Source organism: Coturnix japonica, chromosome Z (genome assembly GCF_001577835.2).
Source record: "Coturnix japonica isolate 7356 chromosome Z, Coturnix japonica 2.1, whole genome shotgun sequence".
NCBI lineage: Eukaryota > Metazoa > Chordata > Aves > Galliformes > Phasianidae > Coturnix > Coturnix japonica.
The window spans coordinates 14721979-14747597 of record NC_029547.1 but is presented as its reverse complement, the minus strand read 5'-3'; the positions used below and the strand labels follow the sequence as shown (position 1 = coordinate 14747597).

At 39.2% G+C, this 25619-nt stretch overlaps 1 protein-coding gene across 2 annotated transcripts; it reads left to right on the top strand.

Moving 5' to 3' along the window:
- Positions 1–25619, top strand: C6 (complement C6). 2 transcript variants are annotated; one of them, XM_015848692.2, is made up of 19 exons: positions 1–100; positions 291–405; positions 1416–1591; positions 2281–2437; positions 4583–4727; positions 5219–5360; positions 6207–6345; positions 8217–8417; positions 12410–12650; positions 13696–13818; positions 16167–16333; positions 16565–16790; positions 18617–18788; positions 19721–19832; positions 20222–20354; positions 21208–21399; positions 21893–21983; positions 22861–23102; positions 25024–25619. In XM_015848692.2, the coding sequence occupies exons 3-19, from the start codon at positions 1449–1451 to the stop codon at positions 25203–25205; spliced, it is 2808 nt and encodes a 935-aa protein (XP_015704178.1). In that variant the 5' UTR covers positions 1–100; positions 291–405; positions 1416–1448; the 3' UTR covers positions 25206–25619. The 2 variants fall into 2 exon arrangements, with proteins under 2 accessions (XP_015704178.1, XP_015704179.1); XM_015848693.2 differs by lacking the exon at positions 291–405 and having other exon boundaries at positions 4–100.

Sequence of the window (25619 nt, the reverse complement as noted above, 5' to 3'; positions counted from 1 at the left end):
AAATAAAACCTCCAGCCTTTCATTTCAGAGCCTACAGCAAGCCATGCTGAGGTTGTGACAGTCTGCAGAGTTGACTCTGCAGTTGTAAGAGACTCTTACAGTAAGTTGATAAGGAAGATTTTTATTAGCTTCAGTGTTGACATATGGGGAAGCTTTTGGTTTGGGGTTTTGTTTGTTTGTTTGTTTGTATCTTCTCTTTGAAAGGTTAAATTTATCTCTGTCATGTACATACATTTATGTAGTTGCTGATACAGTTCTGATGTACTGATTGGTTGGAATTTCTCTGCCAGATAAGAGTATTTTCTGTGTAGAGAGCTCTGGAGGAATGAACAAAGTAATTGAGAAAGTCTCGTAGGGCTTCTTCGTTGCTCTTCTAAGTTGGCACTGTTGGTACAAGGAGCCCAGGTAAGGAAAAAGATCAAGTATTTGCTCTCCTTTTGGTTCATTGGGAACATTGCTGACTTCTCTGCCTTCAATTTGATTATACTCTGCTGATTACACTTAACTCTCTAAGAAGCTTGTTGACTGAATGTCTGCATGAAAAGCACACTGAGCTCTCACTGCTACAGCACTGTGAAGACCAATTGGCTTTCTTTGCTAAAGGAGCAAGCAATATTTTCACTTCATAAAAAACTATTTTTGTCAGCAAGCTATAGAAGTCAGAATAGCATGGGCTATGAAATTAAAAAAATAATGATTTCATGTTTCATTTAAACATTTTCAAAATGAGATACTTCAGAATATTGTTTTAAAATAAATAATCTGTTTTTACATTTCCCATTTTTTGTTACTGTTTTGTGGCAAAACAGAATGGTTACATTCTGCTGCTACAGCCTTTACAATTTGTTGTTGGTTCAATGATAGCATGAAGGAAAAAAATCTGCAGTTTTTCAATGGATTGTTTTTCCTGAAAAAAAAAGCATTCAATCGTCAGAACTAAGAGCAACACAAGATTTGAAGGAAGGATTCACGGCATCAAAGCAGTTAGGCAAAAGGGATGAAAATGAATCTGTAGCCAGTTAATGTTTTGTCTCTATTATTTTACATGCCCAGAAAGAAAAATGCTTTCATTCATACTTTTATTTGTATTCCTAGAAAATATTTTTCAGAACACTTAGAAACAAGGAAGAGTAATAGCAAGTCTTTATTTGTCACATTCAGGACAATCCCTAAACAGTTTCTTAAATAGAACTAACATGCAATTGCTATGAATACTGAATAAGAGATCAGACGCCTTTGACTTGTGTCCCTTCACATTACGCTAGTTTACTTAATGCTCTCTCGTGTATTATCACCACGTTCCAGGTACACTGCTTAATGAAATATTTGTATTGCGAAATAGATTTATAGATCCAGCAGATCAGAAGAGACTAGTCACTAAGATATAGTAACTGTGAGTGTTACATTTCCTCCAGAGCTTTTGCTGTCTGTAGATAAACACCTCTGCTATGGAGAAGACTCTGCTAATACAGATGATCCTGCTGAGCTTGGTGGTTGGGAGCTGCCAAGGGTGCTACTGTGAACATTACCCATGGGGGTCATGGTCCAGCTGTTCAAAAACCTGCAATTATGGCACGCAGACAAGGCACAGGTAGGGACAAATTGTCTCACTGCATTTATGGGTTTAGTTTTTATCTGGGGAAAAAATATAAATAAAAATTGCTTTTTGGAGGGAAGTATCATGTCTGATGCTTCAGCATCTTAGGTATATCTAGAAAGAAAAATGTTAGTATCCAAGTGTCCAGCAGATGACTGGGTTTTAATTGCTACGTGTAAAGTTGTGTATAGAATATTGCAGTGTTTCCAGACAAACCTGTTATTTCTGCACACACACAGTCAGAACAGCCAGGTCCTGGGGTGGCCTTGACAGCATTGGGCGTAGAGCAGCCAGCTCTTGTGAACAGGGTTGGTGCCCAGTGTCCATGCTGGGAGCTCTGCCCAGCACCAAGCAGCACTCTGGAAGATACAAGTTCCAGTATGACAAGCTGAGATAAAGCTGCTTCTTGTACAAATAATTTTGCAATCATAGTTAACTAAAGATTCAATAGCACAAAACTAGATGCAATTCAGGAGCATACTCTAAACTTGCAAGAAATCCCTTATTTCATTCCTGTCTTAAGGTATATTTAGACTTTACTTTCAATTGTCACTCCAGAGCCATCCACTCACTACCATTCAAGCTTTTATTGACTCAAAACATTATCAGCCTTAACCTACAGTTATAGAACATCTACAGTTTGTTTCCTTCCTGGTGTAACTCTTTCAGTGACCTTTTTTTAGGCAAATAAAAATGGATGAATATTATAACCAAAACTTCTGTGACCAGCTGTGCACCAAGCAGGAATCTCGTGCATGTAACCAACAAACCTGTCCTATCAACTGCCAACTTGGAGACTTTGGCCCTTGGTCAGAATGTGACCCATGCATTAAAAAGCAAGTAGGTAGATTATGTATTCTGCATGTTAAATGCAAGAAATTGTGCCTAAGAAGTTTCTTGATTTCAGATGTTTGACTTCAAGGAACTGGTTCTGTAAAATGACAGTTTAAGTTAACAAGATTATAAATGTTGTAAATTATAACAGTAGGAGCTGGAGGGAACAAGTTAAAATAAGTATATCAAAATAGAAAGGGGCAATGTAGTAGTGTAAATCCATTTATGAGAACTTGCTTAGAATGTGCCATTGTCATTATTAAAGATGAGCTTTCTCCACAAGAGATAAATTAAGCTATAGAGTTTGCATTCCTGTTTCAACAGGAGCATGTCATGGAATCTTTCATATAGCATAACATTTTACATGTTCTGAAAATGAAAGATAACAGGATCAAATCATCTATTGAAAAGAGGTAGTTGGCAAATCATTACTATCGCTGTTAAGAAATGCAGTATCATAGTTCCTTGGGTGTGTTTAAGAGCCGTTTGGATGTGGTGCTCAGAGATAGATATGATTTAGCAAAGGGTTGTTAGAGTTAGGGTACTATAGTTAGGCTGTGGTTGGACTTGATATTTGAGGTCTTTTCCAACCTGAATAATTCTGTGATTCTATGATCCTATGATAGTCAGGATCAGTTTGAGGTTGCTGATGAGACATTCTTAGCACCTTTCCTGCAACCCTGATAGTCTACATAAAACCCAGGTGGATTTGTTTAATATCTGTAGGACAGAATCCTCCTGTGTCCAGGTCTTGTGTTGATTCCCTGATGGCAGATTTAGGAGTTAAATGCACTTGCCCTAGCAGAGAGAGAAGAGGTGAACAAACAGGTTTGGGTGAAACTGACATAAAAAGCCCTGGCAAGTATAAGGTTGTAGGGAGCTTTTTGGGAGAGTTGGTGGGTCCAAGGCGCTTGCCATAGCCTACAGATCTTCTGAAGGTCCCAGGAAGCTTCAGAAATACTCGTCTGAACTGCAGTGTCAAAAAGTCTGTTAGGCTTTACATCTGTATATCAGTGCCTCTGTATATGTTTACATGTATATATGTACCTATCTTGAAGCCTGTGCAGGACAAAAAAAGGTTTGGTGTTTGGGGGCCATGAGGAAGCAGTTCCAGGAGACTACCTACAGTGAGTGGTGAGTGAGAGCAGAATGAGGAGAAACAATGGGAGACAGCAAATAAACTGCAAGAACTGGAAAGATTCTTATTGTTCTCATTTAAACTCATTTTCAAAATCCATATTCTCTAGTTAAATTTCTGGGTTCCTTACCTAAATAACCCCGAGTAAAAGCTCGTTTTTATTAGCTTTAAATATTTACTCAAAGTAATTGCTGCTTCAAGAAAAAAAGAAAAAAGAAAAAAAAAAAGAAGAAAAAAAAAGTTTTTGTAAGCTGAACATATTTTTTCTCCAAACTATAAAGATCACTGCTTCTGACCTTTATAAATATAAACAGCCTTCAGAGAGGGGTATGTGCCCTCGAGATAAATGTGAAGACCGTTGTAGTCAAGCTCCCAGTGAATGGAAGTGATGAAGAGGTTAAAGCTCACACTAACAATATAACATGTGTTGTAGATTCCAGAGTACAAGAAAGGGTTGTCTTGAGACAAAAACCTTTAGAAAGTGTTGCTCTTTGTTCCCTCTGACCATAGCCACTCAGTTACAGATTTATTTATTTTTTAGGTCCCATTGAATTTTTTAACTTCAAGGTCTGTCTAGAGGCAGGGATGTGATGAAGTCTGCAAGGAACTTCATGGGGGGAAATTTTTCCTACTCTTTCTTAAGGAAAGAACAGTTCAGACAGAGGCAGATAAGTTTCTTCTGCAACCCCTGGAACAGGGATGGAAAACATAACTGAAATGATTTTCTAGCAGCATTCAGCATTCAGCAAGGTGGGTTCTGATTTGTGGAAAGAGATCAGATGAGCTTGAGATATTACTCCTGGGTGTACATTACTCCTGGATGCTTATTTCAGAAATACATGTTCTCTCCTGCTCAGTTCTCAGACAAGAGGCCTTGTGAGAGGGAGCCAAGCCAGCAGATTTGGGGATAGGGATGCATGCCCTATCACAGTGTTTCTATTTCAACAGAGCTGGTAAGGAAGAGGAAAAATCTCCCATTCACACATCACAAGTTTTTATTTTTCTGCCCCCAGTTTCGTGTCCGGAAACTCCTGCAGCCATCCCAGTTTGGGGGCCAGGCCTGTACCGAGCCACTGGTGCAGTCCCGACCGTGCTTTCCAGCTAAGCTCTGCAACATCGTGGATGTGGACTGCAAGAATAAATTCCAGTGTGAAAATGGTAAAGATAGTCATCATAGCTTGACTTTGCATTGTGCAGTAGTCAATAACTACTGTTTAGGACATTAAAAAAGTAACACTGTTCCAATGAGATTTTTTATTTTATTTTATTTTATTTTTTTCACAGATTTTTCATGTACAAACATGTCCTTATAGTTTGTCTGAAATCAAACTTGCACTGTTTTTATTAATTTTTAAAATCACTGTGTTGGTAGTTCTTGCTAAATTCTAAATATTCCTGATGAGATTTGATGATTTTATCCAAATTTTCTTCTGCTAAACCTTAACTTTGGCCATTGTGCCTTCAAAGTAACACAAACTGGAAGAAACAAATATTTTTATTGCGGTACTGCAGGTATTGAAGTGCGTGGTGTTGTTAATTCCTGTTGCAAGTTTACAGCATTGCTAGGGAAAGAAACTGCTCTTTTTTTGCATTCAGATATGATGAATCGTTGCATAAGTCCTCTTTCTGCTGCCTTTTCTCTGATGCAGGTCGCTGTATTGCAAAACAAATGGAATGCAATGGAGAAAATGACTGTGGGGACAGTTCTGATGAAAGACATTGTGGGAGGAAAAAGGTGGTGTGTAGCAGAAAGTTTGAGAGCATCCCAGGTGTGAATTTAATCAGCAGTGGGTAAGCAAGTTTTGTTTTGTTTTGTTTTGTTTTGTTTTGTTTTGTTTTGTTTCTCCACTGGCGTTATATTGTTTATCAGTAACTTGCATAAAAAAGACAGTTTTGAAATGTGCATATGAGCATATGTGCATAAAAACACATGCTCTCTTAAATGAAAATTAGTAAGAGATTATAAGAATGTAGCTGAACAGCCAGGCTTGGACTTGCCCGCTGCATCTGCCAGTCCTACTCTGCCCTCCTTCTGCAGGAGGAGCCATCACGGAGCACTGCTGTGTGAGGGACGCTGCCAACCCTCAGTGCAACCAGAACTGCACTTACTGACAAATTCCAGCTCAGTTATTACAAAGCATTTCAGAAATTAAGAAGATGTTCCTCTATAGATGTTTGGTTGTGCATGATACATCTCCTGCACTAACAGCCATCACCTCTTCCCGTCTACTTATTAAATCAGTGCAACAACACCTATGTGCATGTGATGCCTGCCCCAAGCATTGTGTTTCTGGATGAACACAGTGCACTCTGGTAGCGAGCACTTACGGCTGAACTGGAGAAACACATGCCCATTTCCATGCGCCATTTTAGTGTGTTTCTCTGTTTGAGACAGTGGTTGTCCAAGGAAGCCTTATGCTGGTGTTATAGGCTGAATGTATAATTTTTCAGGTGAATTTGGGGTAAATCAGAAATTCTTGCAGAGAAATTTATTTCAAAGCACTAACATAGCCTTAACACTTATGTCCTCTCATTCAAACATAAAGCATTCTTGAAGCAGCTGTACACAACAAATGATGTGTATTTATCTTTCTGAGACCATTTAATTTCTGGAAATTCCTTTTTTGTTGTTGTTAGATTTCACATTCTGTCGGGAGAGAGCAAAGGGGAAGTCCTTGGCAACTCATTCAATGGAGGAGAATGTAGAACAGTGAGACGCAATGAGACAAGGAAATCATATCGTGTGCCTGCAAACCTGGAGGCTGTCAGCTTTCAGGTACTCTCTAACAGCAACATTTAGCAAAAAAAACCATTTTCATAAGCATAGTTCAAGTTATATGCTGAAGTCTTAGGAAGTCTTAAGAAGACAAGATTTCTCAGCCTGCTGAGTGCTTCAGGTGTTGTGTGGAAATGGGAAAAAAACTGAGTGGTAGTAGATGGCTCTATTTGTACCTTTCCCTCACTTTTGCAGTGAATCAACACAATTGATTTTGGCTTCTCTCTTGCTTCCTCATGATTGTGGCCATGCCTCTGCTGTGACTTGGTGCCCAGGGTCTTGTTACTAAATGTGATATAACCCAGAGAGTGGCTTGTTAAAGTCCAAAGCTCATTTTAGCGTTACTGATATATCCTTCCAGTACCAACAGCTCTCTCAGCACAGGCTTCCTGTTGAGGCATCTGCAACCTTGGGAACAGCTCCTCCCTTAGCTGTTTCAGCCTCTCAGTCTTTCCTGTCCCCTGACCAACCCTTCCAGCCAGCAGAAAGAAGGGCAGCTACAGATTCTGCAAGGCAGGAAGACAAAATTCTGTGGAGAAGAGTTGCAGGACAGGCCAAGAACAAGAAGACATTGGCTTTTATTTTCCCCCAAATCTTGGAATGTGATTTTTAGAAAGGATATTTTAGTTTTTAAACGCTGTTATTTATAAAATAATTGTGATATTATGGTTAAGGCCTAGTATCTGGCTGCGTACATACTGGAAGGCCTTCTTAGAAGCAAATGGCTACAGCATTGGGAAGGAAGGGATGCCGGGCATGAAAAAGGTTTAAGGAGAGGAAGAAATTGAGCTGTTGAATATTGTCATGAATATTGTGAGGTTTTACTTTAGAAGGCTCAGATGAACAAAGCACAATTCAACATTGTCTAGTTTGGTCAGTAGCACTGAAGTACTGTGTGCAGAATTATTCTGTGGGAAAAACAAGTCTTGGCTTGCGCAATTCTTCCGAGCATTGTGGTTTATGAGGTAACTAATATCCATCTGCAAAAATATTATGAGTTTGTGACTCTCACCTGAGAGTGCATCTCTATTTTTCAACATTTAGAGTAGTTTTTTAATATAGAAATATCAAAGAATAGGTTTTCTGATTGGGACTCTGGTGCATTTTAATGCAAAAGTATGTGTTTTCTTGGAGAACAGAACTGGATCAGGGGAGTATACATCACTGCCCAAAGTCCTTCACAGATCCTACAAAGTCTTACTATATGAGCCTGAAATTGCAAATAAATGAATCTATGGGTCACAGATCTTGCAAGGGATTTGCCTTAGTTGTGGGAAACAAGTGACTTTTGAACAGATGCTCAAGATGCCTTAGTGACAGTGCTTAGCACAACAGCATAACTCAGTCTTGCCAATGCTAATAGGTAGATTCACTCTGTTACTATTCATCTGTTTCTAGTCCACTGTGCAATATGGTAACTTACACTGCAGATGTGGTCTGACTCCTATCTGGATAAAACCTGCTCATTCTTCTAGAAGGGAATCAAGCAGAAAGTAAAGAACACACCATTGTACAATATAGAGGGCATACATTAGTACATTCTGAGACTTACTTTTAGTGTGGTCATAATATGCAGGTCTTTGCATAGTCTTTGCAAAGTGTGTTGAAACCTTCGTAGAAAATTATGCTTAAGCTTCAGGGCAGGGAGACTGGGGATTTTTAGAATAATGTGACACATTTTTTGCCATTTATAACCGCCTACTGTATAACCATCTCCTTACCCTAGGACAGCTTTTTAGCTTACTGCTATGTTCCCAAGCATCAGACATGCCTATTCCAGAAGAAGCCAAGAATTAAACTCATTGTTTAATAAGTTGCTCTCTTTTGAGTTGTTACGGGGGTAAATTGATTTTGATTTACTGAATCTCTAGGTAATAGATGAAGAGGATGATGTAAAATCAGATTTCTACAGGGATTTAACACCTCTGAGTGACAGTGATGTGGGAAGTAGTACATCCTCTCATTCTTCTCAGAGAAGATCTGGCATACCGGGTCTATTCTCAAAAAAGAGAAAGGTTCAAATCACATCGTCTTCCTCCTTCAAGAAAGCCATTGAAGCCTCACATGAAAAGGTAATTGAATGCTGACATCAATTTTTTCCTTTCTTTGAGTTTCCATCTTTTGCATTTAGGAGAACTGAGCTACCAAAGGGCATTATCTACTAACAAGGCATATTGGGATTCCATTTTGCAAAACTACTAGAATTAAAAATCAAGAAATCCCTCTTCTGATACTACAGGTTGTTCCCAGTTGTTACATACCTTCTGATAAGCTGCACAGTCTCAAAAATAATCTCAGAAATAATATATCATAAGAAAAGTTTCTGAGGACAGACAACTATTTCCCATAAAATTCTACCTCTTTAATTAAGATAAATATTGTGAAGTATAATATTCAGATGCTTCTAGAATTTAATGATAGTAAAGGATCAAATATTCTTTGGTCAGTAATTATGCCTGGAAAAAAAACATAAAATTGATCAAAATTAAAGCTTGTTGAAACCCAAGAGTTGTAATAAAATTGTAGTTAATCTTTAAAAAAAACCAAATCTGTTTTAATTTTAGTATTTTTATTGTAGAAGATTTATTACAAGCTTGCAGGCTTGTCTTAATTGTTCAGTAATTTGACTGATTAAATAGTCCATTATTTCTAGTCTGAAATAACCCATGCTTAAGTTCCATCTACTGGAGTTCTATTTACTTTCATTCTGATGCAGTTAGTTTTTCTTTTGTAGAACTGGTAAGCTTACTTTGATAGAATGGTGTCTTCTTAATGGCTTAAGCCCAGTCCCGAACTACTTAAAGAAATGTCAACATCAATGAAACTTTCTTGAGGAGAGTTTATTGGACTTAAGTTTGTTTTGAACATTATTGTCATGAAATCTATATCTATCAGAATCTATCAGAAACATATATGAAAAGGCTATAACTTAGTCTGTTGTTTGCTGTAGATGGCTAAGTTTAAATTCTGTCCTGGCTGTGTTGATAGCAAGACTTTCGATTTTGATCTTCCTCGGGTTCTTTATCATATGTTACAGGAAGCCTCTGTTTTTCCTTTGCCTTCCTGTATGTAGTTTATTATCATATGTTACAGGAAGCCTCTGTTTTTCCTTTGCCTTCCTGTATGTAGTTTATTTGTAGGTGTATACACCAGTAGGTATCTACTTACATGTATATATGAAATCAGCCTATAAATTTACAATATTCACTTATAAAGTGAAAATAGTTTAAGTAGAACACTGACAATGAGTAGGAACTCACAATTTGGGAGGCCAAATTCAGGTCAGAATTTCAAACTGCAAGCAGAATAGCTTCACATGAGCATCACTGAAAGGTCTTGAATTTTTCCATGTTGTTAAGAGGAAATATGAATGTGATGTTTCTGATGCTTATTTTTGTTTGCCTATTTTATTTGTTTGTTTGTTAGTTAAGCTAATGTTTAGTCTCTTTAGTACATAATCTTGTATTCTAATTTTAAAATAATTTTTTTGACAGTAATGACCCCTTTGAGGTCTTCTGTTTGAATAAAAACAAGCATTTTGGGTGGGATGCATCTTGCACATCTACAAACGACAGTTTTACAGAACCCTGCATCTCAGCTAGTTACTCTCACTTTGTATTACTTAAGAGACACTCAGTGAATTTTTGCATAAATGTGAGTTCTCTGAATAATGTTCTAACAGTGCTTAGAGGGAGCCTTGGTGACCAGTTGTCACTTTTCACTACTAAGTATAAGGAAAGACTCATAAAGTGAAGCTTTAATATTATGAATTATTACTATATTACCCACTTCATTATAAACTTGATTATTAATCTTGTCCATCGTGCTGCATGTTGTTATTTTTATGTACCATTTTCCTCTTTTTTTTTTTAACTGAATTTCATATTTTTTTTCCCAAATTCCATGTTCCTCTGGGATAGAGAAGTTATCTCAGAATTGGCACACTGGTAACTGCTTGATAGCATGTGTGTTCCAGGCATTCAAAGACACCAAGAGATTCCTGAAGTCTTTGTGTTGAACCCTTTGGCTCATGCTCCTAATATTCTTGGCTGCAGCTAATTGAGCTGGATGGCTTGAACCACAGTTCAAAAATTGAGGTCTGAAATTAGGAAGCCATCCCCATCCATGGGGATGTGAGACACAGAGAGGCAAGATTCCATGGCTGTATTTCTTGGAAGTAAGCATTATTTAATTAACCAGTAAGATCTAGTCTGCTTTGCTAGAAATGTTCTAATTAATTAAAACTATTAGTTACATCACTACAGCTCAGCTTCTGTCTGGCTGTTTTTTTTTCTTTTGTCAGTTGAGTAGTTTTTATATTGTATCTGAACTTATTTGAGTACTTGCACTTGATTTAGAACAAGATTTTGACTGAATATCTTTGGGAGTAATCACCTTTGATCTACAGTACTTTATTTTGTATTGATACCTGGTATTCACAGATAAAGATTGCCACAAGTACAGGGGGTTGCCAGTGTGTTTAGACATGACCAGAGATAACTGGAGACTTTGGAATCCAGTTTCCTGAATTTCTTCTTCAAGTAAAAGTTTCCAAGGTTGTTCAAGCCTCAGGGATTTAATGCAGAAATCACTGGGTTTGACAACTGTAAGGGAAATTACTAGTAAGGAAAGCACTTAAGATACTTTTAATATTAGAGAACATAAATGTGTGATGCATGTCAAGAAAAAAATCTTTTTTTTTTTTTTCTGTATGTGGGAGCATCGTATCCACCTGAGCATTTAGAATTAATACTTGTCAAAGTGGCCTGTAATTTTGTGCATCATATCTGAAATGTTATACGGTATGGCTGAAAATTGAGCTCAAATCACCTGGAAGTCATTTTCTGAGAAATGATATTACCTCAGGGTATTTTAGGAGCAAAGTACAGTCCAGGGAATATTACATACCCTATTTCTTGCATTCTGATCCTCACTGCTGCAGAAAGCTCAGTGCCCTTAGTTTATTTTCCATTGTGCAAATGAGAGCACTGAAATGGACAGTGCTGTGCATGTCTGAGTTCTGTGATCCAGCTCACATGCTATGTTGCTGACTCTGGGCTGAAGAAACTCCATATCTAGTTGCAGTCTTATGTCCTCTGTGCCACAAGAGCTTGAAGACAAAAGTGGAGCGGAATCAACCTAACAACATGAAAATTCAGTAGCAGAACCCATATATAGATCAATATCAATTTTGTTCAGAATGGTTTTGTTCTTTAAGCAGAATACTCATTTGGTCCTTTTTCCAGTCACTCCTTTCACTCTTGATCTCTTTGCTTCAGGGTGTTTTTTGTTTTGTTTTTTTTGTTACTTTTTTTTTTTTGCCACATTACCATTTTCTCCATTCGGTATTCTTTTTCTCTCCTCTCTTTTTAGTTGAACTCTCCCATTAAGAAACTTCAGCAATGAAAACAAAACAAAAATTAGCTTTCTCAAAAACATGAGTTTTCTGAATGTAAGAGGCGATGCTTCTAATTTCTGACTTTTCTTCTTCACTTTTTTTCCCCTCATATCACACCCCAGACCTTGTGTGTTAACAGCCTGACACTGAATTAAATCTTTATTCCTGTAAGTTTAGTTTTAGGAGACTGATAAACAGCATCTGAGACCTTCTAATAGTGAGGTAGTGTCCAAATTACCCACTCAAGATTAGCTGCAAATAGCTCACAGGTACTTACTAGCTTCAGCCTTTCCTCCTAGTCTTTTGTTGTCTTATCAATTTCTAGTGTATTTGCTATAGAAAAAGTGATTTTTCTTTCTGTTTGCCCACTGCTTAGGAATTCTTAACTCACCTATATACTCCTGCAATGCAAAGCAGCAATGAGTGTTGTCCCTGAGAATCTCACAGGACGCTTGGAAATTCCAGGGCTAGTCTGTGTGACTTTAATAATGGTTAAAGCATCATGATGGACTGGATGAAATAGGTTTTGCAGTGTAGCTCAAGTCATACTCTTGGCCACTCTATTTTCTGCAGTCAACTACCTATGAAAGTGGCAAGACTCCTTGATTTCATTTTACTTCATTTATTTTATCTTATTTCATTTTATTTTATTTATTTTACATCTAGAATTCCAACTTTATTAGAGTCCACAAAGTCATCTCTGTTGCGAACTTCACAATGAAAGAGTCAGATCTGCAGCTCTCAGATGTCTTTCTAAAAGCACTAAACCAGCTGCCCTTGGAGTACAACTATGCTTTATACAGCAGAATATTTGATGACTTTGGCACTCATTACTACACCTCTGGAAAGATGGGTGGTTCCTACGACATTCTCTACCAGTATAGCTCAGAGGAATTGAAGAACTCAGGTATGTAATCTTTAGCAAGAAAATGTCATTATTTGTTCGTCATTTTTCTTACCATTGTCTTTTTTTTTTTTTTTTTTTTTGGTCTTACATAGAAAACTCAACAACTAACAGCAAAAAAACCCTTTAGACTTGCATAGACAGAGGAAGTACTCACAATGCCCGAATATAAAGCAAGAAGAAACTTCTACTCCACCCTTTATTTTGAAAAAATGAAGATCTTCTTTAATTGGTAAATGTCACTGTTCAGGGTCAGTATTTAAGACCTTCAGGTCCAAACCCTTTGACACCAAGAAGGCATTCCAACATACCCCACTGTGGGACTGCAGTCTGAGAGATGTGTCACCTTTCTGGACCACAGTTTAGAGCTGTTGATATTGATTAGAAATTAACCTGAAACTTAATCCATGACTTCCAGATTGTCAAAACAAAAACAGAGTATTATGGAAGCAGAAATTCTTGGTTAATGGTTGTCATATTTAATGCCACCACTGTAACTTGTGTGGATATGTGAGGATACCTACAGGGTCTGGTAAGTATGGTGTATTCTACTGCTGTGCATAGCCATGGAATCGGGTACCTTCAGGAGCAATGCCTTCTTCTATACTATTGGTGGTCTTTGTCTGAAGTGCTGCAGGAATAGGTGGTAATTACTGCCCCAGCTAGAGCAGTCCTGTCCTACGGCCTGGGCTCAGATGAACGTTTGCTGTTCCTACCACCACTGACCTGGCATCCTGGGTCAATGGGTTTTGACTTTGGACAGCAAAGGACTGTTCCACAGTGATCCAGAAGAAGGAAGAGTTGTCATACACAACAGAAGAGGTGATGTAGGAGAAATACCTAGACAGAAATAGGCTGAGGTTAGGAGAGTCCATGGTCAGCACTTGATGGAACTGGTTTGATGCAGAGCAGAACAGACCCTGGCAGCAGAGACAATGGTGGGTCAGGAGCTTGAATGTAGTAAAGAGGTCAGAAAGAAACCAATGAGCAGGGAGGCCTGTGATGTAACAGGTCTATGGTGATGTTGCTGCTGCTTTTGTACTTCCAGGTCTGTCAGTGGATGAATCAATGGAGTGTATTCGAACAGAAACAACAAGGCGTGTGTTCTTCCGAAAGAAAAAGAAAGTCAGTACTGAATGTGTCACAAACAAGATGACTGTGAAACACGAAGGTAACTATGTTAAAAACAGGGTTTTTATCTTGTTAGTTACCCTGAGATACCACACCCCTCCACAAGGCACACCAGGTCCTCCTGGTTTTGAGCTAGAGGTGTTCTTCCAACACTGAGAAGCCAGTGTTCATGGAATCATAAAATCAGCAACGTTGGAAAAGATCTCCAAGATTATCCAGTCCAACCATCTACCCACTACCAACATTTCCCACTAAACTATGTCCATTAGTACAACATCTAAACATTTCTTGAACACCTCCAGGAAGAGTGACTCTACCACCTGTCTAGGCAGCCCATTCTAGTGCTGAACTGCTAACTGCTCATTTGTAGAGGAAATTTTTCCTAACATCCAACAGGAATTTCCCCAGCACAACTTGAGGCTATTCCCTCTAGTCCTATCACTAGTTACGTGGGAGAAAAGGCCAACACCCACCTTGCCACAACCTCCTTTCAAGTGGTTGCCAAGCGCGGTAAGATTTTCCCTGAGCCTCCTCCAGAGTAAAAAATCCCAGTTCCCTCAACTTCTCCTTATAAAACTTGTACTCTAGAACCCTCACCAGCTCTGCTGCCTGTCTTTGAACAGATTTCAGAGCCTCAATGTATTTCTTCTGGTGTGGGGCCCAAAACTGACCACAGTCCTTGAGATATGACTTCACCAGGGTTGAGTATGGTTCAGCCTGGAGAAGAGAAGGTTGCGAGGTGACCTCATTGCAGCCTTTCAATACCTGAAGGGAACTTACTCCCAGGAGGGGAGTAAACTCTTCGAAAGGGCTGATAAAAGCAGGACTAGGGGAAATGGTTTTAAGTTGAGGGAGGGAAGATTTAGGTTGGATGTTAGGGGAAAGTTCTTTACTAGAAGGGTGGTTAGGTCCTGGAACAGGCTGCCCAGTGAGGTTGTGGATGCCCCGTCCTTGGAGGTGTTCAAGACCATATTGGACAGGGTCCTGGGCAACCTGATCTAGTAAATGTGTATGTTTGGTGGCCCTGCTTGGCAGGGGGGTTGGAACTACATGATCCTTGAGGTCCCTTCCAACCGGGGTAATTCTGTGATTCTGTGATTCTGTGATTCTGTGAGTATAGAGGGCAGTCAGTTCTCTGCTCCGGCTGGAAGCACTGTTTCTGATACAAGCCAAGATACTGGCTTTCTTGGCTGCTGGTTATGATCAGCCAAGTTTTGACCAGCACTCCCAGGTCCATTTCTTCCACAGTCTTCCAGTCACTCTGCCTCAAGCCTGTAGCATTGCCTGGGACTGTTGTGGCTGAAGTTCAGGATCCAGCACTTGGTCTTGTTGAACTTCATCCCAGCTACCCAACCTGTCCTGATCCCTCTTTATGGCCTCCCTACACCCAAGGAGATTAATACTTCCTGTCAACTTGTCATCTGCAATCTTATGAGGACGCACTCAGTGAAGTGATCCAAGGTGGAATGAGACGACCACCACAGCTTCACCAGGGTCAGATAGTGCCTGATGAATTTGGTGGTCTTCTATGATGGGGTGACAGCATCAGTTAGATGGGGGAAGGGCAACAGATGTCACATTCCTGGACTTCTGCAAAGCCTTTGACATGGTCTTTCTCCATATCCTTCTTTCTCAATTGGAGAGGTATGGATTTGAAGGATGGACTGTTTGGTGGATTAAGAATCAGTTGACTAGATGCAGTTGAAGGGTAGTGATTAATGGTTCTGTGTCAGGGTTGAGGCTGGTCACAAGCGGTGTCCCTCAGGGGTCAGTCTTGGGAGAAGTGGGAGATCTGTGATCATGGTCAATCCCCTGATTTTCTCCAGAGGATGCTCAGAGCTGCTGAGAGATTTGGGCAATGTAATGTTACCTGATATTCCCCTCCCATGTCCTCATCTCAAACAGACATCAGGAAGCCCTCATCAGTGCATCTCATACTGCAGAAGGTTGGCACGATTTCTGAAAGAATGGTGAGGGTTGTGTTCTGCATCACTAAAAACAGGTATATTCTCACCTCCACTGCTTTTGCACTCGTTCTGTGATCAAGTCCAGTTCATCAGACATTTATAACTGGGACCAAAGATGCACCTTGTAGTGCATTCTTCTTCTAGAGAAGCCTGCTGTATCCCATACAATTTCTGCAAGTCTCTTGTGTAGTTCTGAATATCTCCATGGCAGCAGTCTTGCACAGCCTTCTTTGGGAAACTGATACATCACTAAGCAGAATAGGAATTGGTTTTTTTTTTCCTAAGCTTAGACTCATTTCTTCCAAGCATAACTTCATAATATTTTAGTATATTCTTTTCTATCCTCTTACACTTTTCCTTATGAAGCTGTTGTTGTCTTTGAATGCCTTTGTCTGACATTTCTGTGCTGAAATCCCTTCAGGTTCCATTTTGGAGTCAGCAGAACGGTCAGTCTCATTGGTCAAAGGTGGCAGATCAGAGTATGCTGCAGCTCTGGCATGGGAGAAAAAGGGGGCTTTTCCAGGGAACACAATCTTTACAAACTGGCTGGAATCAACCAAGGACAATCCTGTGGTGATTGACTTTGAGGTAAGAGAAGGTTAAGAAAGGTTATCAATAAACACACAACAGCCAGCAGTTATGTAACTCATCCCTGCTGTTTAAATCCAGATGATGTTGAATGTGAGGTAAATTATATGTCCACACACATCTGGGCAAGATATAAAGAAAATTATCTACCTTTCCTGGTTGGATCTACACAGCACAATGTGGCACACTGTTAAACCGAAGGTAAGAACTAACTGAATGGCTGTTTTCCAGGTGTCGTCCATTGTGGACCTGGTGAAGAACATACCTTGTGCCGTGACCAGGCGACGCAACCTGAGAAGGGCCCTGAGGGAATATGCAGGCAGGTTTGACCCATGTCAGTGTGCCCCGTGCCCCAACAATGGCAGGCCTGTGCTTTCTGGGACAGAATGCCTCTGCTTGTGCCAGGCTGGCACCTATGGTGCAAACTGTGAGATCCGAGCTCCAGGTTATGAGTCAGGTTTGTACCAGTGATGATACTGTCATGTGGTATAAATGGGGTCCTCCTGATATGAAGTCCATAGCAAGCTGTGGTCAGAAAGTCCTGTGGTACAGGATAACTGAGAAGGTTAATCATCGCTTTCTTAGACTGTTTGAAAATTAAATTTGCTGTATTTTCTAGAGAACAAAAATCTGAAATTTCACTGAAAAACAAAAACCTGAATGATTTTATTGATTCATTTATGAATGTATAAAGAAATATAAATATTTTTACTTTATATAAAAATGCATTTATTGCACAAGAAATGTATCACTTTATGCATACATTAATAAATGTAACATATGCATGTTTCATGCAGTTCATAGAATCATAGCATGGCCTGGATTGAAAAGGACCACAATGATCAGTTTCAACTCCCCTGCAGTGTGCACAGTCACCAATCACCAGAACAGGCTGCCCAGAGCCATATCCAGCCTGGCCTTCCACTCTTCTTTCCAGTGTTTATGAAAAAGCATTTTTCTGTGCAGAGTGGTATTTAGTCCTATCTTTAGAATAACTGAAAAGCTCTTGATAACAGGGCTGTGGCCATTACAGAAATATTGAAGATTTAGTCCAGATACAGCCTGTCCTGCCCCTCGCTGGGCTGGTCTTTTCAGGCATCTTTCAAAGTGCTCAAACACCCTAGGCAATAAACCATAAACATCTGCAAGGATGTTATCTGTTGAACCACATACACAGAAGATAGCTGGGATTTACCAAGATATCAGGATAAGCAGTAGTTTGTATGCTTTCCTACTAAGACCTCGGGAAGTCTTTGGCCAGGGAAGCATCAGCCATGTGAAGAAGGGCTGCTCACAGCTGCACCCTTGGGCCAGGTCCACAATGTTATACATTGTACAAGAGATGATAAAAAAATCCCTAGGCTACATTAATGAGATAGTATGAAATAAGTTGTTCAGCAAAAAGGATGAAATTATAAGATAATTGATGCAAAAACTAAGACATCCATTCCTTAATTTTCTTATAGCCTATTATGCTTAAGATAAAATATCCAATGGTTGTAAGAGTTGTTAATTATAGCGTAGAGGGAAAAATCTGTTTGAACTGTCTTAAGGATAGGAAACCAAATCATGATTCTGAAAGAAACATAAGAATAATTTCACACAAAAGAAGTTTTTTCAAAAGAATTTGGCATTCATGTAGAAAACAGAAGAGGCACAGTATATTATATTGATGGTTTTGTCAAAAGAAAATGTATCTCAGTAACTATATGTTTCAAAGAGAAACAATATAAGATATGCAAATAAAGATATGGTTGTAGATAACATATCTCACGAAGAACAGAAATGATGTGTAAATAATAATCTTATATAATGCTTTGTGGTGGCACAGGCAAAATACCCTGGTGGGTAAGAAAAGACAGTGATATTTTAATTCAGTTTGTGTGGGAAGCAGACTTGGTGTTTAGACTTCATTTTAGAGCTCATATTTAATTTGATAGCTTATCATTTCATGAGTTATCTGAGAAGGTTGTCAGCACTATGAAAATGCAAACATCTGTGAGTGAAGTAGAATATATACAGCTTCTGGATTTAAATGTGACTTGCAATCAAAACTGGAAAGAAAGGCCTATTTCAGGCTTTCCTGAACCTGTCTGAAATTTTCCTGTCTCTTTGGAAAACCTCACATTCTCGAGACAATCTACTCTGTTAACAGTAACAATTCTAAATCCTCTCCAAATGGCTATTATGAATGTACCAGTATACCTCTAATATGTTGATTAAAAAGTTTGATATATGATACAAATTTGTCAAAAGCATCAGACATTCTTTTATTTCTTGCAGTTGCTGTAGATGGTCGCTGGAGTTGCTGGTCTGAATGGAGCTCACGTGATGCTTCTTTCAAGAGAAGGAGGACCCGGGAATGTAATAATCCATCCCCACTGAATGGTGGAAAACCCTGCAAGGGTGAACGGGAAGAAGAGGAGGACTGTTATATCTCTGTGTTCATGGACAAGTAAGAACATGGTTAATCAAAAGAATCTTCAGTCATAAGACAGAGTTATGGAGCCCTCCAGAGTGGCTTTGTGACCTAGGGGAAATGACAGACAGCTCTCCTTTTTGAACTTATGTGGTATGGGGTGAGAAAAGGAAATATTTGTAAATTTTTGCAACTTGCTTCAGGTTGAGATTTACTCATTGTTTAGTCTTAGAAAATGGATGATTAATTTTCATCCTAAAGTTTGTCTGTAGTGCTTTTTTATGTCTTCCTTTCCAAAGCTATGGAGGATTTGTCTACTTACACTCACAGGAGTTAGCAGTTTATTTTTTAGTACTACATACTCTTAAAGGTTTAAGTCTGAGCTCAAGGCCTCTGAAATCAACAAGGTTTCCACATTCCTGCTTTGATTACATCTTATGCACAAGTTTTCCATGGTTTCAACTTGAAATCATAATTCTAGCCCCAAAAGTGGCTCAGTTTCTTGCATCTTTAAGAATAAGATTTTGAACGGGTTAAACTTTTCTGCTGAGAGTCACAGTCAGAAACAGATGAGCCAGTTATAGAGCAGATAGGAGAGAATGAAAAGCAATGGACCCCGTGGTTCTTTGTTACTTACCTCAGAGACTAGGCTTTACAGCTCCATACTGATAGAAACCAGCCTCCTGTAACCACTGACTGATAGCAATGGCTGGGTTATGACCACATAAGCATTTTAAGGGTGTATTTTTTGAGTGTTCACATTAGATATGGCAAAGTACTGTATTACAACATTACTCATAGACCTAACCAAACTGGCGTATTAATGTTTTTTGTTTGTTTTTTTTTTTAACTTTTGTTTTTGAGGAGAAAAATACTCCAAGCATACCTGACCAAAACTTTTGACATTCTACCATTGTTTTTTGACAACTGCTTAAGATGAATCCTTACCAGCAACTTCTACTTTTCAGAGGAGCTCCATGTATTAATGATGATGAAGCAAAAAAAGAAGTGGATATTGTGATTGGTGAGCCTGAGACTGGATGCTCCAGGCCAGACCCACCAGAAAATGGGTTTATCAGGGTAAGCATGAAAAATGATTGAGATGGAAGGAAAACATACGAGTTACAGTCTGTTTGCTAGATTGATACCCAAGCCCATAAGTGTGCTAGTGAAAATGCTGCTATGTATAGCATGCTGTGGGACTCCAGTTCACCAGCAACCATGAGCAAGTGAACCAAAGGCAAAGTGAAACCTGTCCCAAACTGGTCATTGAATATTTTATAACCACAGCGTTGTTTAGTGTGGCTGGACAAATATTCTGCAGATGACTGGATGACTCTTGTTTCACAAAGCACTTTCACAAGGAAAAGCACTTACTGAAGGACTTCAAGCACTGATTTATTTGACAATATCTATTGTCATTCAAGATTTTTTATAGTCTTTTTCTTTTGGGGTCTTTCTTTTGGCAGAATGAAAAGAACCAGTATGCTGTGGGGGAAGAAGCTGAAATTGCCTGTGTGAGTGGTCATGTCCTCAGTGGTTATCAATTCCTTCGGTGTTTGCCTGATCAAACTTGGTCACAACAACCTGTTGAATGCCAACGTAAGGAAAAACTAGTTTTGCTCAGAACAGAACAAGTCATTGTTACACTGTTCCTCTTTGAGCTTCAAAGTGTTTCTGCCGTGTACTTTGTAAACTTTAGAAAACACCCAGTTTTGTGACGTCTTTCTCTCTTTTAGTTTTAAATATCTTTGAAAGAAGTGCTCATCTCTTATATTCAGATTTATAATAATAATAATCTTTGACAGTTGCGCTGGACAAAGTGTTCTTGGAGGAGTCTGACTACCATTTTTTATATCAAATTATGTCTCTAAAATCACCTTTACACTGCCTTGAAAATCCCCACAAGAAATGAATGCCTCAAACTATTTATAGACAAATCTGTTCAACAGTTATAGGTGAGAACTGGCCTGGTCTTGCTAACAGATGGGTTTCCAATAGCTTGTTAAAACTCAGTGTAATTTTATTGGCTTACTATTCATTTTGCCAAAATAAAAAAAATAAAAAAATCTCTGGTTATTCTCACAAGTTCTTTAACATCGATTTTAATTGTTTTGTCAATAGCTTCATTTACAAAAGCAAGATTAAAATATGCTGTAAACACTAGTCGTATTTTAACAAACAGTGAAATTAAATTACTCTTACTAGCAAACATTAGTAATGGATTGTAGTTATTTAGCTATTGATCAAAAGATATTTTTATAAAATACATTGACGTGTATTGAAAATATCTAAAAGACTTAATTATGACAAATATTATTTCTGAATGTCAATCAAGTGTTTGGTGTTATTGTGAGTGCCTTAATGTCTCTTCGCCTGAAGCATTATGTCATGTTATAAATACCCCTATACCATGAAAACAACTAGAATTATTTTATTTTCTTTTTTAATACAGCCTCATTATGCCCAAGGCCACCAACATGTGACAGTGTTGAAATTTCCCCATTGAAGCAGCACTACAACATTGGTGAAACTGTGAAACTACACTGTCAAGCTGGGTTTGTAGTCACTGGTCAAACACAATATACTTGTGGAAAAGACCTGTCCTGGTTTCCTTCTATTCTGAGATCTATTACATGTGAAAAAGGTTAGTATCACTGCAGGTCCATTACTATTCCTGTAGTGCTGGTATCCTAAGCATGGTTTATTATAAATAGATCTATTTATATATACATATTATATATATATATATATATATTTCTAGAGCTAGAAAGGAGATGATTACTAGTTTTCGAGTTACTGTTCATTAAATTTGGTTTTATGTTATCAGAACTTTTGGGCGCAATTTTGATCATGAAACTGAAAGCACTGAAACTGTAATCTTGGGGGGGAGAAATCTGTATCTGCAATGCTTTATGAAAATATAGCAGGAGAATTCATTCTTTTGAAATTTCATAATACAAGCTTTTCCAGTGATTCCTGCAAAGACCTACACATACTTGTGGAAAGCCTGCCATTGCAGTTGATGAAGAGAGAAATGCAGGATAAACTGAAATAAATATAACTTAGCCCTGGCAGTAGAAGTCTAAATAATTTCTGCTAATTTTGTTTCCAGTTACAAGAACTCTCTCTTGTTTCAGATGAGCAAACTAAGATTAGAGGATTTTGCACTCCAGGACAAAAACAGGTTGGGTCTGAGTGTGTTTGTATGAATCCAGAAGAAGACTGTGGGTAAGTTAAACAATTTCATTTGAAAAATTCGCAGTTTCTCCAGTTGCAGACGGAAAGTCCATTATGAAGACAAAACAAAGAGAAGCAAAAGACAGCGATCTGAGGATTCCTGGTCTCTAATTGACCAGTTATGCCTCTGCATCCAAATTACAGCCCTCTTTACAGTCCACAAAATAAATGAAAACTTACCATATGGCACACCACAGTCCATCCTTCTAGTCTTATGCCATTGTCATCTGCTACCAGACATCCCGACTCTTCTTCCTTCCTTTTCCCTTCAGCTTCTACACTTTCATGGTCATTACCTTACCCTGATGTGCCATACTGCATGTGCTCGACATCCCCCTTCTTCAGTTGAACATGCTGCAAAGTACACCATATACTTCAATATTGAGAGCCTAAGATAATACATAAGATTTGAACTTACTGTCTCTTAGCAGAACACAACATGCACAGACCTTTGAGCCTTCAAGTGAATAAAAGTTTATCCCAGAGAATTATTAGTAAATGGATGGCGAGGGTGGAGGTATGGTGTTGGGTTGAAGATGAGAAAGATGAATACAGCTTGAGTATGAGCCAGGTCAACGCAGGGTCAGTGGAAGTGCCCTCTGCCTTGTGGAGATAATGCCTCCTGTTTCCTTATCCAAGCACGTCCCTGGTTTTGTATCTCTTGGCTGGGACCGAAGCTTCCTCAGCTCACAGCACTATGCTGTACCAGGGCCTTCTCAAGGACAAGACACTGCAATAGCTAGGACAGCCTGAGGTCTTTAGACCTTTCCTGTCATGGATTTGCTCTTTTTCATCTTATGTTGGAGTTTTTAAAGTATAAACTTGCATTGCGGCCTGTTAAAGTAATTATTCTTTTTCCTTGGGGCAGCCATTACTCAGAAGACATCTGTGTGCTACATGCTCCTTCTGAACAGCATGTGACGAAGCCCAGCTGTCTGTTTTCAGCTGAAAAGTGCCTTGGAGAGCAGTCATTTCATTTTTTGCATGCTGGCCCTTGCCACAGTAGTTCCAACTTACACTGGGCTATTGAAAGGACAAAGCTCTCTGCAAACAGCTTGAAGAAAGTGCCCTGCGGCTATGACACCTGCTATGACTGGGAGGAATGTCCAGGTATGGCTTCTGAATGGTGACATTTATCCCTGCCCACAGACACTGAAAATAAAATGTGCCGGCTCTTTTACTATGTAAGAATGGGATTTACAAACATTGTGTCCACTTTAGCAAGTTGTGGTCAGAGGAGTATGGAAGTACAATCAGTGCTGCATCCCTGCTAACACGTGTTACACTCAGATGTATGTCTTCCCCTTAGGCACAAGTGGTATAGCCACTTGCCATCAGTAAGGGATAAAAGAAATTTGAAGGGAACTATTTGGGGAGAATTAATATTTGTGTCTTTAATTACAGAGATGCAGCCAGAAATGTTATCACCTATTCCCTGTGAGTCTGTTACCACCTGCTTGTACTTCAGGAGTAAATCTGGGCCACACCTTCTATGGCATATAATTAAATAATGAAACTAATCATGAAACTACTTAGCAAGACAGGGGCCATCAGCCTTAATGGGATTTTAATGATAAAATTTGCAAATACCTATATCTGAAAGCTGTGTTTATTAAGAGTTTTAATGAACTAGCTAAGCTGTTTGGTGAAATCCCTAAGAGGATTATTTTATAAACACTGTTGTGCAACTTGGCTATTTACTTTGTAACTGGGTGATAGCAGCAGTAGGATTTCCTGTAAATGTCTGAGGTGTTGGCTGGCTCCCTGCACATCATGCGCCTGCCAGGAGAAGGCTGAGTGGCAGCCATGCTCATTCCCCTGCTTGCTTCCAGAGACAAATATGATCCCATCACACTTCATCTGCTTGTGAAAAAAGAAAAAGAAAAAAAAAAAGAAAAAAGGAAAAAAAAAAGCAACAGCAGTGTGAAGCAGTCTTAAAACCCTGCTTTGCAAGATGATTTATGCAGCACAGGATTTGAAGTTTGTGGTTTAAAGCTACTACACAAGGTATCACTTCAAGTGCGGCTGAAGGACTGACCAGGACCAGGTGTGCCCTTCAGGGAGCATGGCAGGCTGGGCTCCTCTGTAGGTGATTGTAATTTCAATAAGCTAATATTTAGCTTATTTATTCCAGAGCCCCTGAGAAGCTTAGTTCTGTCCCCACTATCAAATTGGATTAAGGCTGGATTCAGTGCTACCACCTCAGTGTTTTTATCTCAGAGACCCACAGAGGAGCCCTGTTCAGGGTGCAAGAGTTCTGGGAGAAAAAGACATTAAGTTTTCATTGTGGTACTCTAGAAGTTTTCACTGGAACTTCTCCCTCACGAGCTCCTCAAAAACCTTCTTGACCATGAGTGTGGACAATTAGGAAATGGAAGTTAATCAGTAGTTGGTTGTGTCTGTGATTGTATCAACACAGAGGCAGATGATACAGCAGTACCATGCGAAAGAAGCTAAACTGAGTAAAATGCATGTTTTTCATTTGTTTTAAGAAAGGGGAGGCAGGAACTTAGTTTCCTGCCCAGGGAATTTCTGGGAAAGAATATAAAGAGTCAGAATCTGATTAGATCAGAAATGGGTAATGAAATAACCGGCAGGACTGAGTTTTACCACAGGCCAGCAGCAGGTAGCTTAGCATTCATAAAGGGAGCTCTAATGAAATAGGAGCTGGCACAATATGGACCTTAAGACTCCATTTCACAGCAACATTGTGTGCCAAGATAATTGGGAACAGAAAGTCAACTTAATATCTTTTTGCTTAGAAGAAAGGTCAAGGTAAACTAGTGGATAAAAATAGTTAGATACTTCATTTCTGCTGCTGTAGTCATTGCTGCAAAAACTGATACTTAAAGCTCCTACTGTCTCCGTTCCCAATATCCTGTTACCTAGTGCACGCACTATAAGCTTTCTGACTAAGGTATCATGAACCAACAATAGAGTTTTTCCCTGTTGGCTTTTGAAGTGTTGTCAAACTATAAAATATTTTTAGTCATAAAATTTTCAGCTAAAACTCCAACACATTCATTGCCAGAGTCACAGATGCAATGTTCCTGCCTGATGCCTTACCAGTGCCCCAAAGAAGAGAGCCAGCTTCACTGCATCCAGATGGAGTCAACAGGGAGAAGGAAGACAGTCAGTCACTGTGTGCTGGCAGCCATGAAGTGTGCTGGCATCAGACTGGAGGTGCTGGAGGAGGGGAGCTGCGTGGGGTAAATCAGTGGCTCTTTCAATGGCCACCACTGCCATCCCACCACAAATGGGGTGAGCCACCATGGGGAAAACTCAACTGGTTATAAAAGGATAAATGAACTTAAAAAGGATGCAATAATAATAATTTTAGAAATGAACTAATTCGATGGGAAAAGAGTGGCAGTGGGATTTTTATTTCAGTTTGAAAATGAATGGAAGTGTGGGGTATGGGAACTGCTCATCAGTAATTCTGCATGGACAGAGGGAGGAAAGAGAGAAGATGGGAAAAGAGAAAGGGGAGCTCTGCCTCTGGTCTCTCTGGTTTTGGACAAGATTCTTCCTTTCCTCAGCCATTTATTGCTCTGTCTCTACTCTAGTAACTGCTCTGCATCCTGGTTGTCTTACTGGCTGAGAGCCTGCTGGGCAGACTGGGCCCTT